This window comes from Pararge aegeria, chromosome 9 (assembly GCF_905163445.1).
Source record: "Pararge aegeria chromosome 9, ilParAegt1.1, whole genome shotgun sequence".
Lineage (NCBI taxonomy): Eukaryota > Metazoa > Arthropoda > Insecta > Lepidoptera > Nymphalidae > Pararge > Pararge aegeria.
Genome location: NC_053188.1, coordinates 5,311,685 through 5,333,174, shown reverse-complemented (window position 1 = coordinate 5,333,174; position 21,490 = coordinate 5,311,685). Strand labels below are relative to the sequence as shown.

General features: G+C 35.4%; 5 protein-coding genes across 5 annotated transcripts; 2 read left to right on the top strand and 3 right to left on the bottom strand.

Annotated features, from left to right (window-relative positions):
* Positions 1–875: 875 nt before the first annotated feature.
* On the bottom strand, positions 876–9,567 carry LOC120626397 (60S ribosomal export protein NMD3). Its single transcript, XM_039893920.1, has 9 exons — positions 9,413–9,567; positions 8,588–8,722; positions 7,784–7,934; positions 7,010–7,253; positions 5,644–5,937; positions 5,294–5,403; positions 4,791–4,948; positions 3,427–3,600; positions 876–1,813 (listed from the first exon to the last, which is right to left on the bottom strand). Exons 1-9 carry the CDS (start codon positions 9,460–9,462, stop codon positions 1,627–1,629), a joined length of 1,503 nt encoding a protein of 500 aa, XP_039749854.1. The 5' UTR covers positions 9,463–9,567; the 3' UTR covers positions 876–1,626.
* A 169-nt stretch (positions 9,568–9,736) lies between these two features.
* LOC120626312 (ATP synthase subunit beta, mitochondrial) lies at positions 9,737–11,576 on the top strand. Its single transcript, XM_039893784.1, has one exon. It carries the CDS (start codon positions 9,863–9,865, stop codon positions 11,405–11,407), a length of 1,545 nt encoding a protein of 514 aa, XP_039749718.1. The 5' UTR covers positions 9,737–9,862; the 3' UTR covers positions 11,408–11,576.
* Positions 11,577–13,628: 2,052 nt separating this feature from the next.
* LOC120626568 (60S ribosomal protein L24) lies at positions 13,629–15,922 on the bottom strand. Its single transcript, XM_039894121.1, has 5 exons — positions 15,787–15,922; positions 15,597–15,672; positions 14,843–14,928; positions 14,513–14,674; positions 13,629–13,795 (listed from the first exon to the last, which is right to left on the bottom strand). Exons 1-5 carry the CDS (start codon positions 15,789–15,791, stop codon positions 13,657–13,659), a joined length of 468 nt encoding a protein of 155 aa, XP_039750055.1. The 5' UTR covers positions 15,792–15,922; the 3' UTR covers positions 13,629–13,656.
* A 1,351-nt stretch (positions 15,923–17,273) lies between these two features.
* LOC120626531 (coiled-coil domain-containing protein 58) lies at positions 17,274–18,571 on the top strand. Its single transcript, XM_039894070.1, has 3 exons — positions 17,274–17,387; positions 17,663–17,935; positions 18,403–18,571. The coding sequence occupies exons 1-3, from the start codon at positions 17,358–17,360 to the stop codon at positions 18,508–18,510; spliced, it is 411 nt and encodes a 136-aa protein (XP_039750004.1). The 5' UTR covers positions 17,274–17,357; the 3' UTR covers positions 18,511–18,571.
* On the bottom strand, positions 18,448–20,012 carry LOC120626530 (UPF0389 protein CG9231). The gene is made up of 2 exons (XM_039894069.1): positions 19,715–20,012; positions 18,448–19,332 (listed from the first exon to the last, which is right to left on the bottom strand). The coding sequence occupies exons 1-2, from the start codon at positions 19,996–19,998 to the stop codon at positions 19,125–19,127; spliced, it is 492 nt and encodes a 163-aa protein (XP_039750003.1). The 5' UTR covers positions 19,999–20,012; the 3' UTR covers positions 18,448–19,124.
* Between the last annotated feature and the right edge of the window lie 1,478 nt (positions 20,013–21,490).

Below are 21,490 nucleotides of genomic sequence, written 5' to 3'. Positions count from 1 at the left end.
AAAAATAATATTTGTAATTTATCTACATCGATCAATCATCGTATCTTACAGAACAAAGTTTAGTTATAATAATCATATGTAAACGGCCCATATACCGCCATCTTTATAATATAAACCTACTATATCTGATTGATTAATCGTGTAATCCCATTTCATGACCAACAAAGGTCTGAATTTTGGCATACCATTTCACCATTTACTGTCAAATCGAAATGGTGTAATCAGGGGGTTTAATGTAAGCAAATCCTTTGAACCGAAAATCCGATGATCCGATGATCGATTGATCCGATGATCCTTTAAACCGATGATCAGATCTTGATCATCATCATCATCATAGAAAATTGTATGTAAATATATACATAATCTTAATTATAAATTTTAATTTAATATTACTAATCAATGTGTTATAATAGCTTAATTCATATTAACCTTATTATTTTTAATAATCTTTATTTAATACTTATTTAAGTTTTTAATTTTTTTTTTTAATTTTGACCTGAGGTAGCAACGATAATGCTGTATACACCTATAATTTGTTTATGTGTTTATTGTTATAAGGTACACAAAACAGTTAATAACTAAAAGATCTAAATATAAGTAATAACTAGTTTTGTTCTAAGCTACAACCCAGAGTATGATTATAATTATTGATTATTGATTCAAATACATTTTTTTTTTTTTATGAATGTAGTTACAATTAATCGCTGGTGTGTCTTATGAATAATATAAAAAAAAAAAAATCAACCCATTACCGGCCCACTACAGGGCACGGGTCTTATGACAACGAGAAGGGTTACTTTTGAAGTAAAATTTATTTTTAAACAGAAATCCTTCAGAAATTTACTGGTAAAATCTACTGTGAAATAAAACAAGCATTACAAAAGAAATATAACATGTATTAAAAAATACGACGTAACACTTTCAACCTTAGAATAAAAGTGAATGCAGCTTAGCTGTCAACATATGATTTTAATAGCATTAGAAGAAATTAATAGCATTAGCGTTCCCCACACTGAAGTGATATATAGGCAGTCGCAAGCAAAAAAAAAAAAAATATTTCGATATGTCGAGACAAAGCAATTTCATTCTTTTGTTATTATTTGGGTTTATTAAAAGCAGTGGTTTGCCATTTTTAATTTATTCCAATATCATTTAAATCAAACACTTTTGTAGTGTCATTAAAGTGACGTTTTTTTTTTCCTAAACAAGTCATGGCCAATAAAAATATGCGTGTTTTTTTTCTCCTTCTCATCGGCTTGACTGAGTTTTATGTTTTATTAATAAATTTGATTATTCTTTAGTACCACATCAAGCAACAAAACCAGAATCTATATTAAAGATAAAAGAAGATGTGTTTTTTGTTTGTTTGATCGCGTTATACGATGGAAATACCAGCCGTAATTCAAAACCCTTTTATGCGTTTGATAAACCCGATTCTTAACTTCAATCTTAATATCACCCTACAACGAACAGAACAGTGAAACAGTGAAACAGTGAATGAATGAAAGTTTGTACGGGAAACATTTAGGTCGATTTCGTGGGGAAACGCTTGCAGTATAATAATAAGTGCCGATTGCCTTTTCGTACGGGAAACTACCCCCCCCCCCCCTCTTTAATTGACGGTCGTTACACTTCCGTCATATCAACATCTTCTATGGCCAAATCGTCCAGCATTTCCGCTAGAGTGATACGCGGTAACGTTGGATCTATCTCGTCCGTGTCCACAGGTATTTTGTTCTCATCCTTGAAGATGTTAATGTGTTGTCTCAGAGTCGGATCTTCTTCTAGGTCGTCCAAAAACTCGTTGTAGTCACTAAAAAAATTAAAGTGAGTGTCGATAAATGAGGATGAAAAAAAATCAACCTTTATATATATATTTCTTGTGTGCGTGTGTATGTCACTGAACGCCTCCTACACGGCTGGACCGGTTTGAATGAATTTTATGGTATGCGTTTGGGTGGCACCCTAGATAGTTTTGATTTACAAATCGCCCGACAGATGGCGCTGGGTCCGATAGTTATTATCTAAAAATCTTTTGACGGCCGATTGGCGCAGTGGGCAGCAACCCTGCTGTCTGAGTCCGAGGCCGTGGGTTCGATTCCCACAACTAGAAAATGTTTGTGTGATGAGCATGAATGTATATTATGCATAAAAATATTCATCAGTCGTCTTAGTACCCATAACTCAAGCTACGCTTACTTTGGGGCTAGATGGCGGTGTGTGTATTGTCGTAGTATATTTATTTATTTTTATTTATTTCTTTCTCAGCGAACAAAGATACATTATTCTTGAACATAATAGTGGTCTGTTTTACACGCATCAGTTAAATTTTATAAATAGAAAAGAATTTTAATGTGACCTCTAAAAAATTCAAAATTCAAATTCAAAAATTCTTTATTCATGTAGGCCTATCACAGGCACTTATGAAGCGTTCGTACATATACGTTTACATAATTGTAAAGGGATGGTGATAACTTCGTTCGCCAACTTAAACCTAAAGCTGCGAGGGTTCACAACGCGCCCTGGTGTAAGAAGACCCTCAACAAACTTAGCCGGGTAATTTTTTTTGTTATCACCATCTCACAGTAAATTAATATTAAGTTATGAAGTTAGCTCAATTTAAACCCTAGTTTTTATAGTTTAAGTAACCCTTAAAATTAAACAGGAGAAACGAAACGAATAACGAAGAACTGAATAAGAATTTTCTTCGTTTTTTTAATGAAAGTTTATTTTTAAGATCGCGCGAATCTACGAAACTAGCAGTCTGGTTTGAAAAATCTAATTTTGCAATTGGTAGCCCAATTTTATGTGTTTACGACCCTAATGCCTAAGGCAACGGGCGGGTGGTATGACGCGGTGGGTCGAAGAATTGATGGGACATATTTACTTATTAGAAGATGTTCGCAGACGAAATAGCATACAATTATAAATAATACGGATTATCGATAACATTATGATAATATTCTTACAATAAGGCCACTCAAATGTAATCAAACTTTTAATTACGAAATTTGTGATCGATGCTCGGTAATATTGTGATGTATCAAGGGCAGATATATATTAAACCTTGACAGATAATAATATCGAGCTGTTTTCTGTTAAATTTTACTTTAGGGCTGGGTATAGTCTACCGTAGCTGGACGAAAAATCTCTTTTAAGGTTCACTTATTTGTATGTTTATGTTAAGATTGGTTTTTGTTCCCGGTCCCGGTTGTTATCACTTATGGTAATTGTAATTTGAGCCCACCCACAAGCATTGTAGCAGCGTGGTGGGTCTATTCTCTAAGGCCTCGTTTTCATTGGAGAGACGAAGCCTGTGCCCAGCCTGTACGTTAACAGGCTGCGATTGGAAAAGTGCCATCTAGGGGCCTATCTGAATAAATTAGTATTTGACTTTGACTTTGATTTTGACTTTAGTGAACTTACTCATCGGTAGTGGAAGTGGGGTGTTCGTGCATATGTCGCAGCTTCCAAGCGCGAGCTCGTCTTCTAGCGGCGCGTTCTCCATAATGCTTCTTGACGAGGTATATATCCGGAATAGAATCGCGGTTCAGTTTATCTAAATTCACGTCGTTCACGTTCGACTCTCCCAAATTGTATCTAAAAACGAGACAAATAAATATAGTAAATCATAAATCTTTACGTATTTTTTATTTATGTACAGTATTTTTTTATTCCACTACAAGTTAGCCCGTGACTGCAATCTGACCTTGTGCTAAGTGATAATGCTGTCTAAGATAGTAGCGGGCTAACCTATTAGGGAGTAAATGCAAATTCAAATATAAAAATGTTTTATTCATGTTGAGTATGGTAATCGGTTTCTACGCGACATCGCACCGGAACACTAAATCGCTTAGCGGCACTTCTTCGTCGGTAGGTTGGTAACTAGCCACGTCCAAACCCTCCCACACGACCAGACCAGACCAGAGAAAAATCATAAATTAAAAAAACTCCAATTTGCCCCTGCCGGGAATCGTTCCCGGGACTTCCTACTTAAATTCACAGCGCTCACTGTTGCGCCAGGGAGGTCTTCAAAAATATATATATTTTAAGATTGTTATGTAGTGTATATAGACGCTAGTAAATATATATGCGAAAGTTTGTAAGAATGTTGCTACTCTTAACGCAAACACTACTAAAACAATAAGACTGAAATTTAGAATGAAGATAGATTATATCCTGGATTAACACATTTTAAAATGTACGGTTCCTGCGGAATTTATGGAAAACCAATAAAATGCGTACGAAGCCGCGGGCAACAGTTACTATGAATGCAAAACTTTAATTGTCAGATAATATCATAAACATCATTTCCGCACGAACAAAGCCGCTGTCAACAACTAGTATTATAATAATGCGTGTGAATATATGATAGATGCCTGTTAATCATCCATTTTGGCCCATTACATGGCACAGGTAAGCTCTGGGGTCACGGGGGATTTCGCCATAGTCAACCTAGTTGGCCAAGTGGACAATATAGAGAAATCTCTGGCATGCAGGTTTCCTTCATAGTTGAAGCAAGTGATATTTAATGGCTCAGAACGAACTTAACTCCGAAAGGTTAGATCAAACTAAGGAAGCTGAAATCGTACCCACTATCACCGATTTAGTTTTATTTCTATTTAATTGATTTCATGTCCACTAATCTGCACTGGGTTAGCGTGGTGGACTATAGCTTAAGCATAAATAAGAAATTTGTCTAGTTAATATTTGTCTAATTTACAAAACTCATACCATATCAGATATTTTAATATTTTTGTTTAGCAAAGTAAATTAAACACTCGACTAACCCAAGAACAGTGTCGCCTGGTTTTAATATGTGCCCCAAATGGGTTTTAGTGTGAACGGGGCTGACATCTAGCCCAAGTTCACTTGCTTTAACAACCCATACGTCGGCTAAAACGTGCTTGCTGGACACAGCTCCTTGACCGGGGAATGTCTTCTTCTCCTGGATAAAATTTATTATAATTAGAAGAGAATTTAACCATCTCGGAACACTGTCATGGATGTGATGAGTACAGAAAATATGGTTTATTTAACAAAATAAAAATAATTTAAAAAGCTGAAGTATCACTGAATCAGTTAAAGAATAAACTGGACAAATATCAAAGGCCAAAAAGTCGATACAATCATAACTTTTACCATATAATACCATCAGAGAAAATTCCAGTGACGGACTAACTCACAGTAGATTAAAATTCAAATATGTGAAATATGATACAAATTCTGCGAGTGTGTTGGCAAAGAATAAATGCAAGGTTATTAGGAAGCACCATAATATAAAAATACATACATGTTCTTTTAGTATATCAATTTCCATAACAATGTATTCCACTAATTGTTTTGGGTTACATATTGGACTGAATGGATATCTCCAATATTGGGTGGAGGACAGATCACAGACTGAAAAGGAAACATAAATTGGTTAACTGGTAACTACTACAACTGTTTTAATTTTACTGTGTCATCATTTTTATGAATAAGTATTTCAGCAATACAATTTCAAATTCATTTTCATTTTGCTTCTAACATGTCAAAATATTATACATGTTAAGTTGCATTCTACAACATGCAAATCTTAAAGTATCTAGATAAATATATGTATATAAAAAAAGGAAAGTAATATTATTTAAACTATCATACCTTGCCCCGTATATGCATCTATTAAATGTATTGTACTTGTAACTCTCTGCACTAAGCATATCGGCGATATAGATCCCAGGGTCTGAGTTAACTTTTTTGGAAGGCACACAACACTGTCTTTCGATAAAGGCACTATGTCCACGCAGAATGTGAACTTATAGTTGTAAATGTTACTGTGTATATCGTGAGATATAAGTTTCTTGGAATGCTGACACTTTATTGGCAGAACTGATTGAATGAAGTTGACCATTTTCTGTGCGTGGTTCTCCGATGTGTAGAAAAAGTCCAATCCATCTGTAAACATTAAACGTTTTTATGTAAACATAGTGCAGCTAATTTCCAAATGATATAAACTTTTACTTTGATATAGACTTTAGTAACGAGCCTGGATGGCTGGAGTAGCGAGCAACAATGGGAAATTTCACTTACAACAAGCGAAGCGCTTACGTGCGGAAACTGCCCAGAAGAAGAAGATAGACTTTTGTCAAATAAAATCACTAGACATGGTTAACGAAAATATAAAGTCAATGTGTGTTTGAAAAAAGTGCTTTTATAATTTTAATATTGGTTCTATATAGAGATACAGCTCCATGCAGAGTAAATATTACTATTATAAAATTGCATCGCAATAAATTCACTATTGCAAAATATATTCAAAATTATATTGGCAGACTTCACTATTGCTTTAATAATTTTAAAATTTGTTATTTAATACATATACAGCTTCACGCGGTTAAGCCAGAGGGCCAGTTGAGAAATAACCATGAATAGCTTAGTAATGCCAAGTTGGATTTGATGGTACATGAACACATTTCAAACTAGCATGTGGTATAATTCAATATTGTGCTTGCTTTGGCACCCTACAATTCAGTTTTCTTTTACTTTTGCTCTTTGATAATAATTATTATCATCCAAATCCTAGGCAAGTATAATTAGTATTCAAATAGGCTCTAAAATGCACTTTTGCTACTTCCATAAATTTTTAACTCATCTTTAATTTTTTCTTGTATAATAATATTTGACAGACTAAGATATTGGCCCACCTGATTATAAAACTGGAAAACCATATATATAACTGGAGCAATTCTTTGGCATATAGGGACCACATACTACAAAGTTTTTAAGGCTTATGAGGCTGTGCACTAACAACCACACCTTTCAGACCAGAACCCAACAATGCTGCTTGGCGGCAGAATTAAACATGGAGCTTGTACCTCCCCAGGCAAGCTTTTTTAACATAATACTACAATATTATATTTGCTGTTACCTCTTTTTCTGTACATTATTTACTACATAAGTTCTATTACAGCCTTACTACATACATTTAACAAATTATTATATCTTAGCACATAAAAACTTAAATTACCATGTTTGGGTTTAATCCCGAGCGTATTGGCATGGGCTTTGTGCTTCAAAATCAGTTGTTCCAAATAATAAAACGTCTTTCTGTTGTTAGCCCTTTGCCGCACTTGCACCAACGCACGCCAGTAATCCTGAGCTTCCGTACGATGACATGCATCACACATTTGATGCTGGATCACAAACTCTACTACAAATGTTTGTTGGAGTACTGCTCCGCCCATCACTTCACCTTGTACTGTCAGTTTCACCTTGAGAAAAATATCATCATCTTTATATTAATAAGTAATTATTTATTATGCATAAAAAATACATTAAATCAATGCAAAAAAAACATTACACATACAACCACGTATTTGCCACACATGCAAATATGTACTCCCTTTTTATAATTTTTTGGATTATAATTTTATTTTTTTGGCAAATTAACAGTGTCAGTGCATCGACAAAATCTTTTTTACATCAATCATCATCATCAACCAATAGTCTTAAAGTGCTGGCAGATATTTTGTATGGATCTCCACTCCACATTTTTCCCCCAAAGGTCTATTGGTCCTCCATGCTTTTTAGATTCTGATACTGTAATGCAGGTTTTTGTGTTGGATTGTGTAATCTCTAAGTTACAGATAGAGAGGGTAAGGCCAAATTAAAATCAATATCAACTTTTTTAACCAATACATTCAACACTTAAGACACTGCCAAAGGCATGGGCATATGTTGAAGATGCATATTGAATAAATTGTTGTGGTATTAAAATCACTTAGATATGTATAGCTCTTACTTTTATCCTCTTGGAATGCGGCTCAGTCCAGGCAAAACCAGCATCTACTAACTTCACTCTATTGAGACCTTTCAACCTTTTGAGGCAAACGGCAAGAAGTTCCCGTGATTCTAAGGCACACACCAACCATTCTGCCGGTGGTTGCAAATACCTGCAAAAAATTGTATTATAAATACTGTGTTATTAGCTCTTTCTGTAGTCACTTTCGTAAAAATAGTTTTATATTCTTTGAAGTTCACCAAAATCAAAAAGGAACAGAAGGATGCAATGAGGATAAAGGAAGGACAGAACTTAGATGCATGTGAGAAGGATAGAATTACTTTTAGACCTATCAATTTAGTTCAGTTCAGAGATTTGTGTACAACAGTATTGAGACCATTGCCATAGATAACCCCATAATTTCCATTGCAAACTTCTCTATTTTCTTTACTTTACAAAAATATTAATTTCTTTAGTGGTTGATCTCTATTTATTGCACTACGAGTGGCAAAGCACTGCCTACCCTATTTTTTTTATGTAGCTCTAAAAGAGGAAAGAAAAGAAGGAGATTTTTAGTTATTGCCCATCCTGCATAGCTGCATGCATGGCCATGTATATGAGGCCTGTGCAAAATGGTAGCAAACCTAGTAAATACTAGCTTGTAGATTACAAGATAGTTATTAAAATAATAAGAATATATTTTAAATTAGATATGCAATAATTAAGAAAAATATATTTTATCCTGGAATTTTTACCCATGTTTTTGTTACTGGTGATCAGTTGACTAGAAAGTCTAGCTTGTATTTAGAAACTCAATTAAGGTACCTTTCACATCCTCGACAGAAAAATAGTGTGGCTTGCTTTGGTATTCCTTCTGTAATATCCACATGAGCCCTCAAGCATGCAACACACATATTAGATGGGTTTGGCTCAATGGGCACGGCACATTGGCAGCACAATCTAAAAAATACATATTAAAAAATATTATGTAAGAATCAATATTGTAACATAAAGGAGATATAATGCAGATTTTATTTATAATAAATTTTATAAATGGGAATTTTTTGGTGGATTTTACTACACAATAAGTCTTGGTCACAATAAGTTATCAATGAATTTGGATAAAATTAAGCTCAGAGATACCTAATAGGAAATAGGCTACTTCCTTTCAAAATAAATAGCTCCCATGTGATAGATTTGTTTTAGTTTTTTTACATTGTTGTTGATCAGGAGCCAGCTAATAAAATAAGCAAACACATAAAATTACCATGCAAACATTGCATGTAGCAACTAGTTGTCTATAAATCTCTTAAACTAAATGGACAGACTAAAAGTAGCACTGCCATTATTGCACTTTTCATCCATTAGAAAAGAATAGTACTCAGTCTAACTTCTCAATATCAATTAAATTTAGTTAAGAGATCTATGTATTGCAGTATTAGCACCAATATGTTATTCACAACATTGCTGAGGGAGAGCAGGAGTTTCCTCTACAATTTAAAAAAAAATCTAGGCCAAATGCAGAGCTTGTGAAGGCAACTCACTCAAAGTGAGCAACTTGGTTAAGCAACTCTAAGAAATAATCTCCGTTTAATGTAAATTCCGAAATATAACAAAACTAACCTAGAATTGTGTCATGAATTGACTTACATTTGTGTGCCGTTGGGTGCTATATCTGGTTCAGGAGGCATGTATTCCATGTTTAAAGATAATGTTTCTGTTTGAATTAAAAATATACTCAATTATTTAGAAACAAATGTAACATGTGAAATTGTGAACTTCCTCTGATAAACACAGATGACAGACCACAGACTCACAGTCCACAGAGTACAGACCGCCAGCACATTGCCACAGTCCACAGATAACATTATGTTATGTCACAGTGGCGTGCACCGTATCTAAGCACATTTGTAGGGTATAAACAAGTATAGAGTTCATAGTATCGAGTATCGACTGAAGTTTGAAACGGAAGTGAAGTTAGACTTGTTCTGTTCTCTATGGACATTATTCCTCATTACGTAAACTCCGACAAGCACCGAATATTTTAAAAGAAGAATTTATCGAATACTGTACATTCCTACGAACATTTGAAAAACGAACATGTTTTCTACCGTCGGAAGAGCTGGTCTTCTGGCCACAAGAACGGTAGTAAACAACTCCTTGGCTGAGAAGACTCCATTGGTTGCCGCAGCCCTAGCGAACAAACGTGATTATGCAGCTAAAGCCGCAGGAAAGGGATCAGGTAAGGTGGTGGCAGTCATCGGTGCTGTCGTTGACGTACAATTTGAGGATGATCTTCCACCTATCCTAAATGCCTTAGAAGTACAAAACCGGACCCCTAGACTAGTTCTCGAGGTGGCGCAGCACTTGGGTGAGAACACCGTACGTACAATTGCTATGGACGGTACCGAAGGTCTCGTCCGTGGGCAGCCCGTTCTCGACTCTGGCTCTCCCATCCGTATCCCCGTGGGAGCAGAGACCCTTGGCCGCATTATCAACGTAATTGGAGAGCCCATTGACGAGCGTGGCCCCATTCCTACCGACAAAACAGCCGCCATCCACGCTGAAGCCCCCGAATTCGTTGAGATGTCTGTAGAGCAGGAGATTCTCGTCACTGGTATCAAGGTTGTAGACCTCCTCGCCCCCTACGCCAAAGGAGGCAAGATCGGTCTATTCGGCGGCGCTGGTGTCGGAAAAACCGTACTTATTATGGAGCTGATCAATAACGTGGCTAAGGCTCACGGTGGTTACTCCGTGTTCGCTGGTGTCGGGGAGCGCACCCGTGAGGGTAATGATTTGTACCATGAAATGATTGAGTCTGGAGTAATTTCCCTAAAAGACAAAACCTCTAAGGTAGCACTTGTGTATGGTCAGATGAACGAGCCCCCTGGCGCGCGTGCCCGTGTTGCCCTCACTGGACTGACTGTAGCTGAGTACTTCCGTGACCAGGAGGGCCAGGATGTGCTGCTATTCATTGACAACATCTTCCGTTTCACCCAAGCTGGTTCTGAGGTGTCTGCCTTGCTGGGTCGTATTCCATCTGCTGTAGGTTACCAGCCTACCTTAGCCACTGACATGGGTACTATGCAGGAGCGTATCACCACCACCAAGAAAGGTTCCATCACCTCAGTACAGGCCATCTATGTGCCTGCTGATGACTTGACAGACCCGGCCCCTGCCACCACCTTCGCTCACTTGGATGCTACAACTGTATTATCTCGTGCTATCGCTGAGCTTGGCATCTACCCTGCTGTGGACCCTCTTGACTCTACTTCACGTATCATGGACCCAAACATCATTGGAGCTGAGCACTACAATGTAGCACGTGGAGTTCAGAAGATTCTCCAGGACTACAAATCACTGCAGGACATAATTGCTATCCTGGGTATGGATGAATTGTCTGAGGAAGACAAACTGACCGTAGCCCGTGCACGTAAAATCCAGAGATTCCTCTCACAACCTTTCCAGGTTGCTGAAGTATTCACTGGGCATGCAGGAAAACTTGTACCACTCGAGGAAACCATCAAAGGCTTCTCTAAAATCCTCCAGGGTGAATACGATCATTTACCTGAGGTGGCATTCTATATGGTTGGACCCATTGAAGAAGTTATAGCAAAGGCAGATACTTTAGCCAAGAATGTATAAACGTTATTATGAACTGAATTAGTTCGAAATAGTCATTCAAAAACTCATGTTATTTATTATTAAACTATTGTATTGTGCCTATTTAAGGATCAAAATCGATAATATAATTGTAAGAACTATACCATTCATGCAATAGTAATTTAAGAACAATAAAATGAATATAAATATATTTGATTATTTTATTTCACTTTTAAGCCTAATAGTTTTGATGATGTCCTAACATCCCTGATAACAAATTTAATTAACTTATCAAAAGCCTATAACAGTCCATTGCTGGACTAAAGGCCACTCCCAACATGAGGGTTTGTAATCACCACGTGGGGCAGATAAGTTGGTGATTGCAGTATATTCCCTTAGTCGCCTCATATACACCATGCCTTATGTACACCAGCTGCTGGATTGTGACAACTGTATTATCATCTGCTGTATCCACACTGCACAATTTTAATATTACTGGTGGTTGCTTAGATAGTGCCATAATTAATTTAAATAACCTATGTGTAAGTTTGTAAATTATTAAGATTCTATTTTCAAAGAATGTAGTTCAATAATCAGTTTTCGCCAAAGCTACTCAATACTATTTTTTATTTTTATTTTAAATATATAGACAAGTGCTTGACTGCAATCACAAGTGATGGTAAGTGATGATGCAGCCTAAGGTGAAGCGCGCTTGCCTAGAAAATGCCTATTCACTCTTGATTTGCAGGTACCCAAATTATAGGTATCGGGGAAGACGGAAGATGGCATTACAGGCCTTTGCGGTGCGGATCAGAAAGGAAGAAGTAAAACGCTTCGTACGTGTTGATGATATTTCAACAACGTAACTAGAATTATTAACGTAGGCATAGAATTATTCTAATGTATTCCCATATTATTCAGACTTAGTTGCGTAAAGTGCAAGTAAATTTGTTCTAGCCCTACCAAGATGTATTATTATTATATTATAATAGGCTAAGCAGCTTTCGTTGATGCGTCTATATCATTTTTTGGAATGATTCTCTCAAAATTTGTAATGTTGTAATACTTATTTAATATTTTATAAGTTTCAATGAGATCGCCTCTTTCTCGCTTACTTTTGAGGGTGCTGACTGCTGAGTCCCAGGTTTGCAAGCCTTTGCTCTTATGAAAGATTTCTCAATTCTCTTGGCAGTTTAGTGGCTCGTCTCTGAACCTTTTCAAGCATTTCTATATCCTTATCAAAATAGGGACTCCAGACCTAAAAAGCATACTCAAATAAAGGTCTTACATATGTCTTATATATCTGTATGAAGGTTTTATCAAAAAATGCTTTCCTAATTGTGTAAAGGATAAGAGTTGACCTTACTGACAATAGCCACAATGTGCGCTTCCCATTTTAGATCACTGCTTATGATCACGCCTAGGTCTCTTTGTGTATCCACCACTTTCAATTGCTTATGATCTAGTTAATATGGCAGCCGTGGGTTCTTCTTACCAATATGTAAAACAGTGCACTTATTGACATTTAGCGATAGTAGCCATTCCTTCGTCCACTTTTCAATACCATTCAAATCTTGTTGAATAATTTAATCTGCTGCATAGGGTTCCCGAAGAATTTTGTGTCATCAGCGAATAGGGAAAAAGGAAGATGTAAACCATTTTGCAGATCAGTTAAGTACAGGGTGAATAATATCGGCCATAGTACAGAACCGAATACTTAAAAATTCATTGCCAATCCTCACGCGAAATTTTCTATCGTTTAGGAAGTCTTTAATCCAGATAGGGAGTACCACCACGTATGCCGAGGTGTTCTAATTTATGTACTAGTCGACTTATTGGCACCCATTATTTGGCATGTATTTCGATGATAGCTCTGACAACTTGTCTGCTGCAACATAGAATTTTTCAATGGTTCTATTTCTGAGATTGGGTAAAAAAAAGGTGTGGGTCGACAGATCAGCTTTCAGTGGCGCGTATCATGCTGGCTGCCAGCTGAGCTATACTAAGAGTAACAAGAAAATATTCTCGTGCCCTACTGTACTCACTAACAGATGCCCAATGTGTTAACTCTCTAAGGTCAGTGCAGAACGATAATGGAATGCAACCAACTAACCCTAAATGTGTGACAAGTTATCGCGTTCACGCTTATCTGTGCGTTTCAGATTGGTAGCACAGAAATTTGATAAACACGAGGGTTACAAATTACAACAGAAAATCTGGAGATTCTTCAGGTTATTTTGATGTCAATTAAGTAAAACAGTAATTGGTTAAAGATTTTTTATTAGAATGTCTTATCGTTTTCCACCAACACGCGGCGCTGCTTTCTGACTGACTTTAGCGGCCTTAGCTTTGGGTGCCGCCTTCGCCTTTGTTGGTGCTGTGGTGACCTTCTTTGCAGCCTTAGTTGATTTCTTTTGTTCCTTTGCTGCTCTGGAAGTAGATAAATTGACAACTAAATAATAATGTTAATTCTCAATGTCAGATAATTATTCGAGATCCTCTCATAGAAAGGATTTAGCTGCAATAGCAGGTTAGGTTAGGTTAGGTTGAAACGCGGCCCTTGCAACTCTAATTTTCGGGCTTTTGGCTTAACTGATCATTTTTTCATATATGTACGCTTGAATTGAGAACAGCCTTGATGGTTAGCATGTAAGACTTTAGATCAATTATAAGGTCACATATAGGACCCGGGATAGATTACTAAAATATAGTAGTGGAACTTGCCAAAGAGTCCCTTAGCAATATATTGGTAACTTTATCATATAAACTACACTACTGGGCATAGGTCTTTTGTAGGGAGTTCCAAATACCAAGGTCTTGTGCCACTTGGGTGCCATTAGTAACTAAGGTAAACATTTTATACTGACTTTTTTTAACATCATACAAGAATTATAAAGTTACCTATCTAATAGCAAACACTAAATAATCCCCTACACTTATGTTATAAATTTGATACTCTTATTTTTCTGTTACTTTTCCATCAACAAAACAGACAGATTTTAATAAAAATAGTAAAAGAGTAAGCATCTGGGAGATATCTTCCGCATTATCTTGAGTATATACTAAAATTAGTTCCCATGACTTTTTTCCAGTTAGCTTAGCGTTTAGCCATTGCTAGTTTTGATAAAAGTTATAAAAAGTTCTTACTTAATAGCTTGATCTCTCTGAGCTTTCCTGACTTCTGGCTTCATGTTACGCTTAGCCATAATATCGCTGAGGGAAGCACCTACGATAGCTCTCTGGAACTTTTGAGTTCTCCTGGTACGCTTCTTTGCCTGTTCCTCTTCTTGACCCTTCTTGAATTTGCGCCTGTAAAATTAAATGTTAAAAAAATTATTTAATTAGTGTTTATTTGAAGTCAGTCAAAAAATCTTATTCAAGTAGAGCCTACTCCATTTCATGAAATATGCATACATGGTAGTGAGACAATGGCAATAATTTTAGAATGGTCAAATTTAGGTAAATAATAAATTATACCTGTAGAGCACGGTCCATGTTACTTTACGTGGGTTCCTCCTCATCAAATGGGCTGCTTCACATTTTGAATTTAAGAATGTGAAAGACTGAAATAAAAAGATTTTTTTATTTAACTTCATCATCACATAAACCCATTACCAGCCCACTACAGGGCACAGGTTTCCTTCTCTTTGTTCTGTATTGGTGGACTCTGGACGCTTTTGAGAACATTAAAACGCTCAGACCAGTAGATTTCCTCATAATGTTTTGCTCAAACATTTTAGCGAGTGATATTTTAATTACTTAAAATGCACATAACTTAGAAAAGGTAGAGGTGCATGCTGGGATTCAAACTCAGCCCAACAAAAGTGAGGCCCAAAGTCCTAACATACCACTACTTCTTATGTGATGTTATAATTTTTCTCTCTAAAGAGGAATTTAGACTATGCTATATTGGTGCTACTTCTGTTTTAAGCAAATCAATCTATATATGTAACTAAATAGCGAGGTTACTATTGTGAAATTAACGAAAATATATAGCGCACTGTTCGATTGATGGCTTTTCAGTGAATATAATTATAAAATTATAATATACTGCTGCATTGAGCATTACTTAGTGTTTAAAAAAATTATAACCTCTTCGACAAAACAAATTAGTTTAGAGTCAGTGTATTGTACCAAAGTCGAAAAATTTAATATATTATCCTGAACAGTATTTCAAACAGTGCAGGCTAAAGGACACTCTTATTATTTTACATCTAAAGTAGCTTCATACCTTGCCATCAACCTTAACCATGGTTTTTCCATGGCCAGGATATATTTTGAATCCACTGTAGGCACAAAGTCCGATCCTGCAAATAAAACACTCATCATGAAAAATTATCACTCCACCTTAATATTTATACAAATACACAAGAAATCATTGAGAGATTATTAAGATTTATTAAAATACAAAACAAACGTACTTCATTTTGACTTTTGTCGTAAAAGAAAGACTTCCATAGACAAAAACACAAATATAAAATTTATCCGAACGACGAATAACCTTAGAGAAATCTGACAATCGACCACAGAGGATATTTTTGAGGCTACAGAATACTATGGATCTATGGATACTACGCGCGGGCGGCCTCTCACGGAGACTACTTATTATGCGCTCTACTCAAAGTGCTACGCGGCTTATCCACCTGTCTAATTAACTTCATATTATTTTACACTACAGATTTTAACAGTTAAAAATAATGCTTTTTCTTTTTAATGCAAATAGATAAAGGTTTTGCGGTTTTTCTCGGAAGTCAGCTTGGTTTCAAATAATTCAAAGTAGCATAAGTTTGTCTGGTTAGCTTCCATACTTTTAGCGAAGCTACTATCATTCGCAAATGTATGAAACTGTTATCTACTATCGCTTTGTTATATAAGCTGTAATATACGCAAAAAAAAAATTCTATCGGTCAATATAATTTATATATACAAAATAGTTTAAATATATATAACTTTTTCGGGTATATTATCAAATCCAAGTGTGGCTTTGTTATCTACTGCATCCAAAAGATATGTTATTAGTTGATCGTAAAAACATTGGGAGTTCTGACTTTACTCCCACCTATGTCGGTAAAACTCAAAACAATATTTTGCAACAGTAGAAAGGCATGTTGTGCAAAATGCGCCTGTAATAAGTTGGATTGCTGTATTTTCATGATAGTTGTCAGTTGTTCTCCAATGTTAAATCATCAGCATAAAAGGGTTCGTAGTATCTGTATTGGGGCTATTGTCAATCTTCGTGTTTTTCTAGCACCCAGCAAGAAAATGACAGTATTTTGTTATCACTCAAAAATAAAATAAACGTTTTAAAACTATAGATCTAAGTACACTATCTCACAGATGGCGAGCATTGAATATTGCAACTACATATTTGAATGTTTTATGTCCATTTGCAGATGCCTAGTGATTTAGAAGAAGAAGGAGAAATACTTTATTGAATGTATATAAAATAATATAACATCAAAATATACATAAAATAAAGAATAACCAAAATAAAATAATACAAAAATTGTAGGTATGCAAAGGCTATATTATCGCTATAGGTGATTCGTAACCTGACACCTGCCAGATGAAAAATATTTAAATTTCACTTTTTATAGATGCATGTCTGATCTAATTTTATGCTTACCAGGTTATGATCTTGAATAAAAAAAATCAAGGCACTTACCTTGATGGGGACTTTCAGCATTCATTTATAATGGTGTTAGAAACACTCATACCAATTTATAGCTCTATTGCACTCTTGTATGCCTAAATAGACAGGACTATTTTATTTGAAAATTGAAATTTGATGTTATTCTCAAATTTGGTAGCATGAACAATATTTTGTGACATAATTTGTATTATTGTTTATCGTGGGTTAATCCGTGGTACTAAGCAATCCACAGACTGCTCACAGAGTAAAGTATGCAGGAGTATTAGTATTCTGTGTAGTGTAACCTGTGCCGTCAGATAATTTTTTTATTTACAAATTACAAACAGGAAAGAAAACTCAATGATTTGTCCCGATTTTTTAGAATTTCAGGTGATTATAAGTATTGAATAGTGGGTTTCATAACTTTGGGCTAAGCACGTCGTTCATTAATGTGGTCATAGTTTTAAATGAATAATACATAGTCGGTCAGTTCAGTTATAACCTAAAAAGTTTAATGCGTATTTTATCAACTAAAAAAAATTGTTTCTTCTTATATTTATCTGATAGAACATCGTGGAGCGAATTTGTTTCGCATTTTTTGTACATGATGATGCTAATTTACTTTGGTAATAAACATTTTTTGTTTTTATTTCCTTTTGGTTTAGGATGTCCTGAAAAAGATGCGTGTACTTGATGATAAAATCGTTTACACTTTAAACACATCTTTACCAACAGAATCGTTTAAAAGTAAAGTAGATGCAACATCAGTATGTCAAGACTTATTCCACCAGATACAAAATGGGCACAGCGAGAGGGAAAATGTTATAAAAAATTGCATAGTTTCAACTGCTGAATCAGTAAAGAAATTAAAGGAGGCAAAAGAGAGTGCACCTGATGACATAGATGTGCTTAGGAATCTTAAGACTGAACAAAAAAAGGTATACTGTTTTACTAAGACTTTATTTGTCATTTTCAGCTTTGGGCTGAGAATCTTAGATTATTAATTCAGATAAGAGACCAGAAGAGTCAGAGTAATTACTAATAATATTAAGCGTCAAATGTGTAGATATGGTGAATTCTTGGGGAATTTTTTTCCCATTAAGTCACAACAACATGGCAGAGTGACAGTTGCTAGCGCCGCAGGATATTGTTTTATCCTAGTATTCACAAGTGGACAGAGAGACTGTTAAAAAGCAAAGATTGCTGAGAAGACCAATCGACATTATGGCCCTTAGTTGGTTGTGGAGAATGGTGCCCTAACACTAAATAATTCAGCATTTTGTAGTTTGTAGACTCTTACTAGGCAAAAGCAGGGCACTTTTATCCAGCTGTTGCTTTTTTTTTCGTAATATTATATCATAAATTCCAATAATGTCAGTAACAAATGCTAAGAATTTATTTCCAGTTACGCCTTTTGCAAACTGAACTCAGTGTGGAAGAAGTAATCAAAGAGAAGACAACAAAACTATTTATTGAAAAATGTAGAACATATTATAAACCGAATAACTTATGAAGACTGATAAGCATGCATTTATTTGTTGTAGGGGTGTATATAAATATATAAATAGATAGTACAAGATTTTTTTAATTTTCTAGAGTATAAGTTCCATATTTGCATCACAATTTTAATTCACTAATTTCCAAAATGTAAGTTATTATCTATACATAAAATTAAATACAATTCAAGTGATTTCAAAATAACTCTTTTTGTGTCTAACATATAATTATTAGAATAACAGCATATCTCAAACAAACTGTCAGTTTGTCTAGGCTAATCTCTCTTAATATTATGAGGTAATATAGTGAGGTATGTTGTGCCATGAATCATAAGAGTATCCAGACATGATTTTTGGATATAAACTTATCAGTAAATAACATTTTATCAAGATAATACAACATTACTACTAAGCAAAGCAAGTTGCACAATATTTATTTTATCAAGATTGCAAATCATATCAAAGTAAAGGAGAGAAATAATCAAAAACAATAAAGAACAAGTTCATAAAATATTATTGAATTAAATATAATTTATTCTAAATGTACCTACTTTTAAAAGTTTTCATACATTTTCTATTACAAGCATTCTACATAACTCTTTAAAATGTAATAAAACATTTGATTAAATATTTAGCTCTCATTTGTACCATGTTTCTTCTTATAGTCCTCTTCATATTGTTTATGCCAGTCTAAGTTCATTTGATGGACAGATTCGCCTCTTTTTGCTGCAGCTCTTCCAGACAATACAGCTCCTAAACTGGCAAGGCAGGTGAGGAATATCAAAATGTTTGAGATCTTAATCCTTGCTTCACTCCTAGACCTTTCTACCAGATCTGGCCTAGAATGTATTTTTAATCATTACTGGTTTGTTTACATATTATGAACAAATTGATAGTCAAAGACCAAATTAGAAGAATGCCTGATTAAATTAATGATATTTGAAAAAATTCTATACTTATTATGATGGAAAATAATATAAATAATATGAAAAAAGGGGTATATGCCCAGTTGCCCCATTTGTGACTGAGGTCATATACCGCTGATAATCTTAAAGGTACTGAAAGGTAAATTAAATAGGGAACTGTCAGTTTTTTACATACTTAAGTTGTAAATTCATTGTTTGTCAGCTTTCTATGACCATGTTTAGAGAGTAAAAACAAATCAGGTATGTAATGAGGTTCTTGGAATAATTTGTTGCATAACATCGACATGATACGTACGAAACGAATTGGGGTATTTCGGCTTTGCTCTTGTACTTCTTGGTCCACACCAATATAAACTTCTGAAAATCGCTGGGTTTATATTTCGGGCCGGCTGAAGCACGGCTTGCAGGCTGACTTGCTCCAGGGGCCGGAGTGCACATATGCCTTCTCAGTAGACATAGTGATGATCGAATTAAAAATTTATTCATTGCACATTCGTAACGATAGATCTTTTGAGTAAGGATCTTGAAACAACCTTGAATTGGAAAATTACGAGCATACATAGAATGTATACCTACCATGGAAATAATACTTAGGTATGTTTACATTCATGGTTAACTTAAAAAAAAATTATCTATGCCACAGATTAATATGGTACTAGTCTGTAACTCTATACTCTGTGGAGGTCTGAACTTATTTTAATTTAAATGGGTTTTAGCCACTGACCTCTATATTATACCTACCCATTATAATAGAGATAAGTGTTTCTAGCCTATTGAACCTCCTTGGAGTTTGTTTTCCGAATGCATAGAATCGATATAAAAAACATTCATTGCCGCACATGTTATTTTTTTTTCCGAACAAAATAAATTTCCTACTTACGTTTCGAATTTTTGCGTACTTTCATAGTGTTATGTCCTATGGAATCTTGTTATGGGGTAAAGCAGCTGATATCGAAACTATATTTATATTGCAGAAAAGAGCTGTACGGTCAACATATAAACTTAAATCACGCGAATCCCTCCGTGAGAAGTTTAAAGAAATAGGCATACTTACTGTAGCTTCACAATATATTTATAACAATATAGTATTTGTAAGACAACATATTAGTCTTTATAAACAAAAAGTAGACAAACAGTCGACTTACAAGAAATGGTCATAAATTAGTGTCATCTGCATATCGTCTGCGTAAGGTACAGGGGTCATTTGTGGGATTGAGTATACGCTTTTATAATATGATTCCTAAGGTGATTTTGGACCTGCCAAGTTTAAAGAATTTGTTAAAACACATTTATTACAGCGAGGTTACTATACAATTGATGAATTTTTTAATGACAAGGTTGCTTGGAAGCATCCGGCTCCGCTTTCAGCTCTCACAAGATAGAAAAATGAATGTTAAAATGTAAAATGTAAATTGTTGATGTTGGAAAAGAGCAACTGCTGAGTTTCTTGCCGGTTTCTTCTCGGTAGAATCTGCCTTCCGAACCGGTCGTAGAATCACTACAAACAGACAGACTTGACGTTTCAAAAGTGCTTATATTAGGCCTACTTGAAATAAATGAATTTTGAATTTGAATGTGAATTTTTAATTTTGAATTTGAATGCAACCCCGCGAGTTCGGGTAAACAATTCGGAAATCTCGAGTCTCGGAATGAGAGTTTCAACACTAGGGCTGGAAGAAGCTTAGGGATCGTCGGCTTCAGGAAGTCTCGTTTGAAGCCGAACCTCGGCTCTGTAACGAAGTTCGGACGGTGATTAGTCCGCACGCGTCCGAGGTCGTGGTGTGAGCCCTATGTATATGTTTAGGCCTTCTCTTGTTGAGGGTGGCGCTAAGATTGGATGAGCAGAAAGAAGCCACAACTATAAGGTTTGGATGACGGAAAGACTTCTGGAAGTAACTTTATGAGAATTTTGGAATATTGGGCAATAGTGGGGAGTTAGAAATCCCTGAGGAGGTCAAGGTTACGCACGAACCAGGGGCATCCGGTAGTATTGCGCATGAAGTGGTTTTGGAGAGTGCCACTTTATGACGATGTGACAACTTGAGACGACGTTTAACACGGGGTAGAGTCT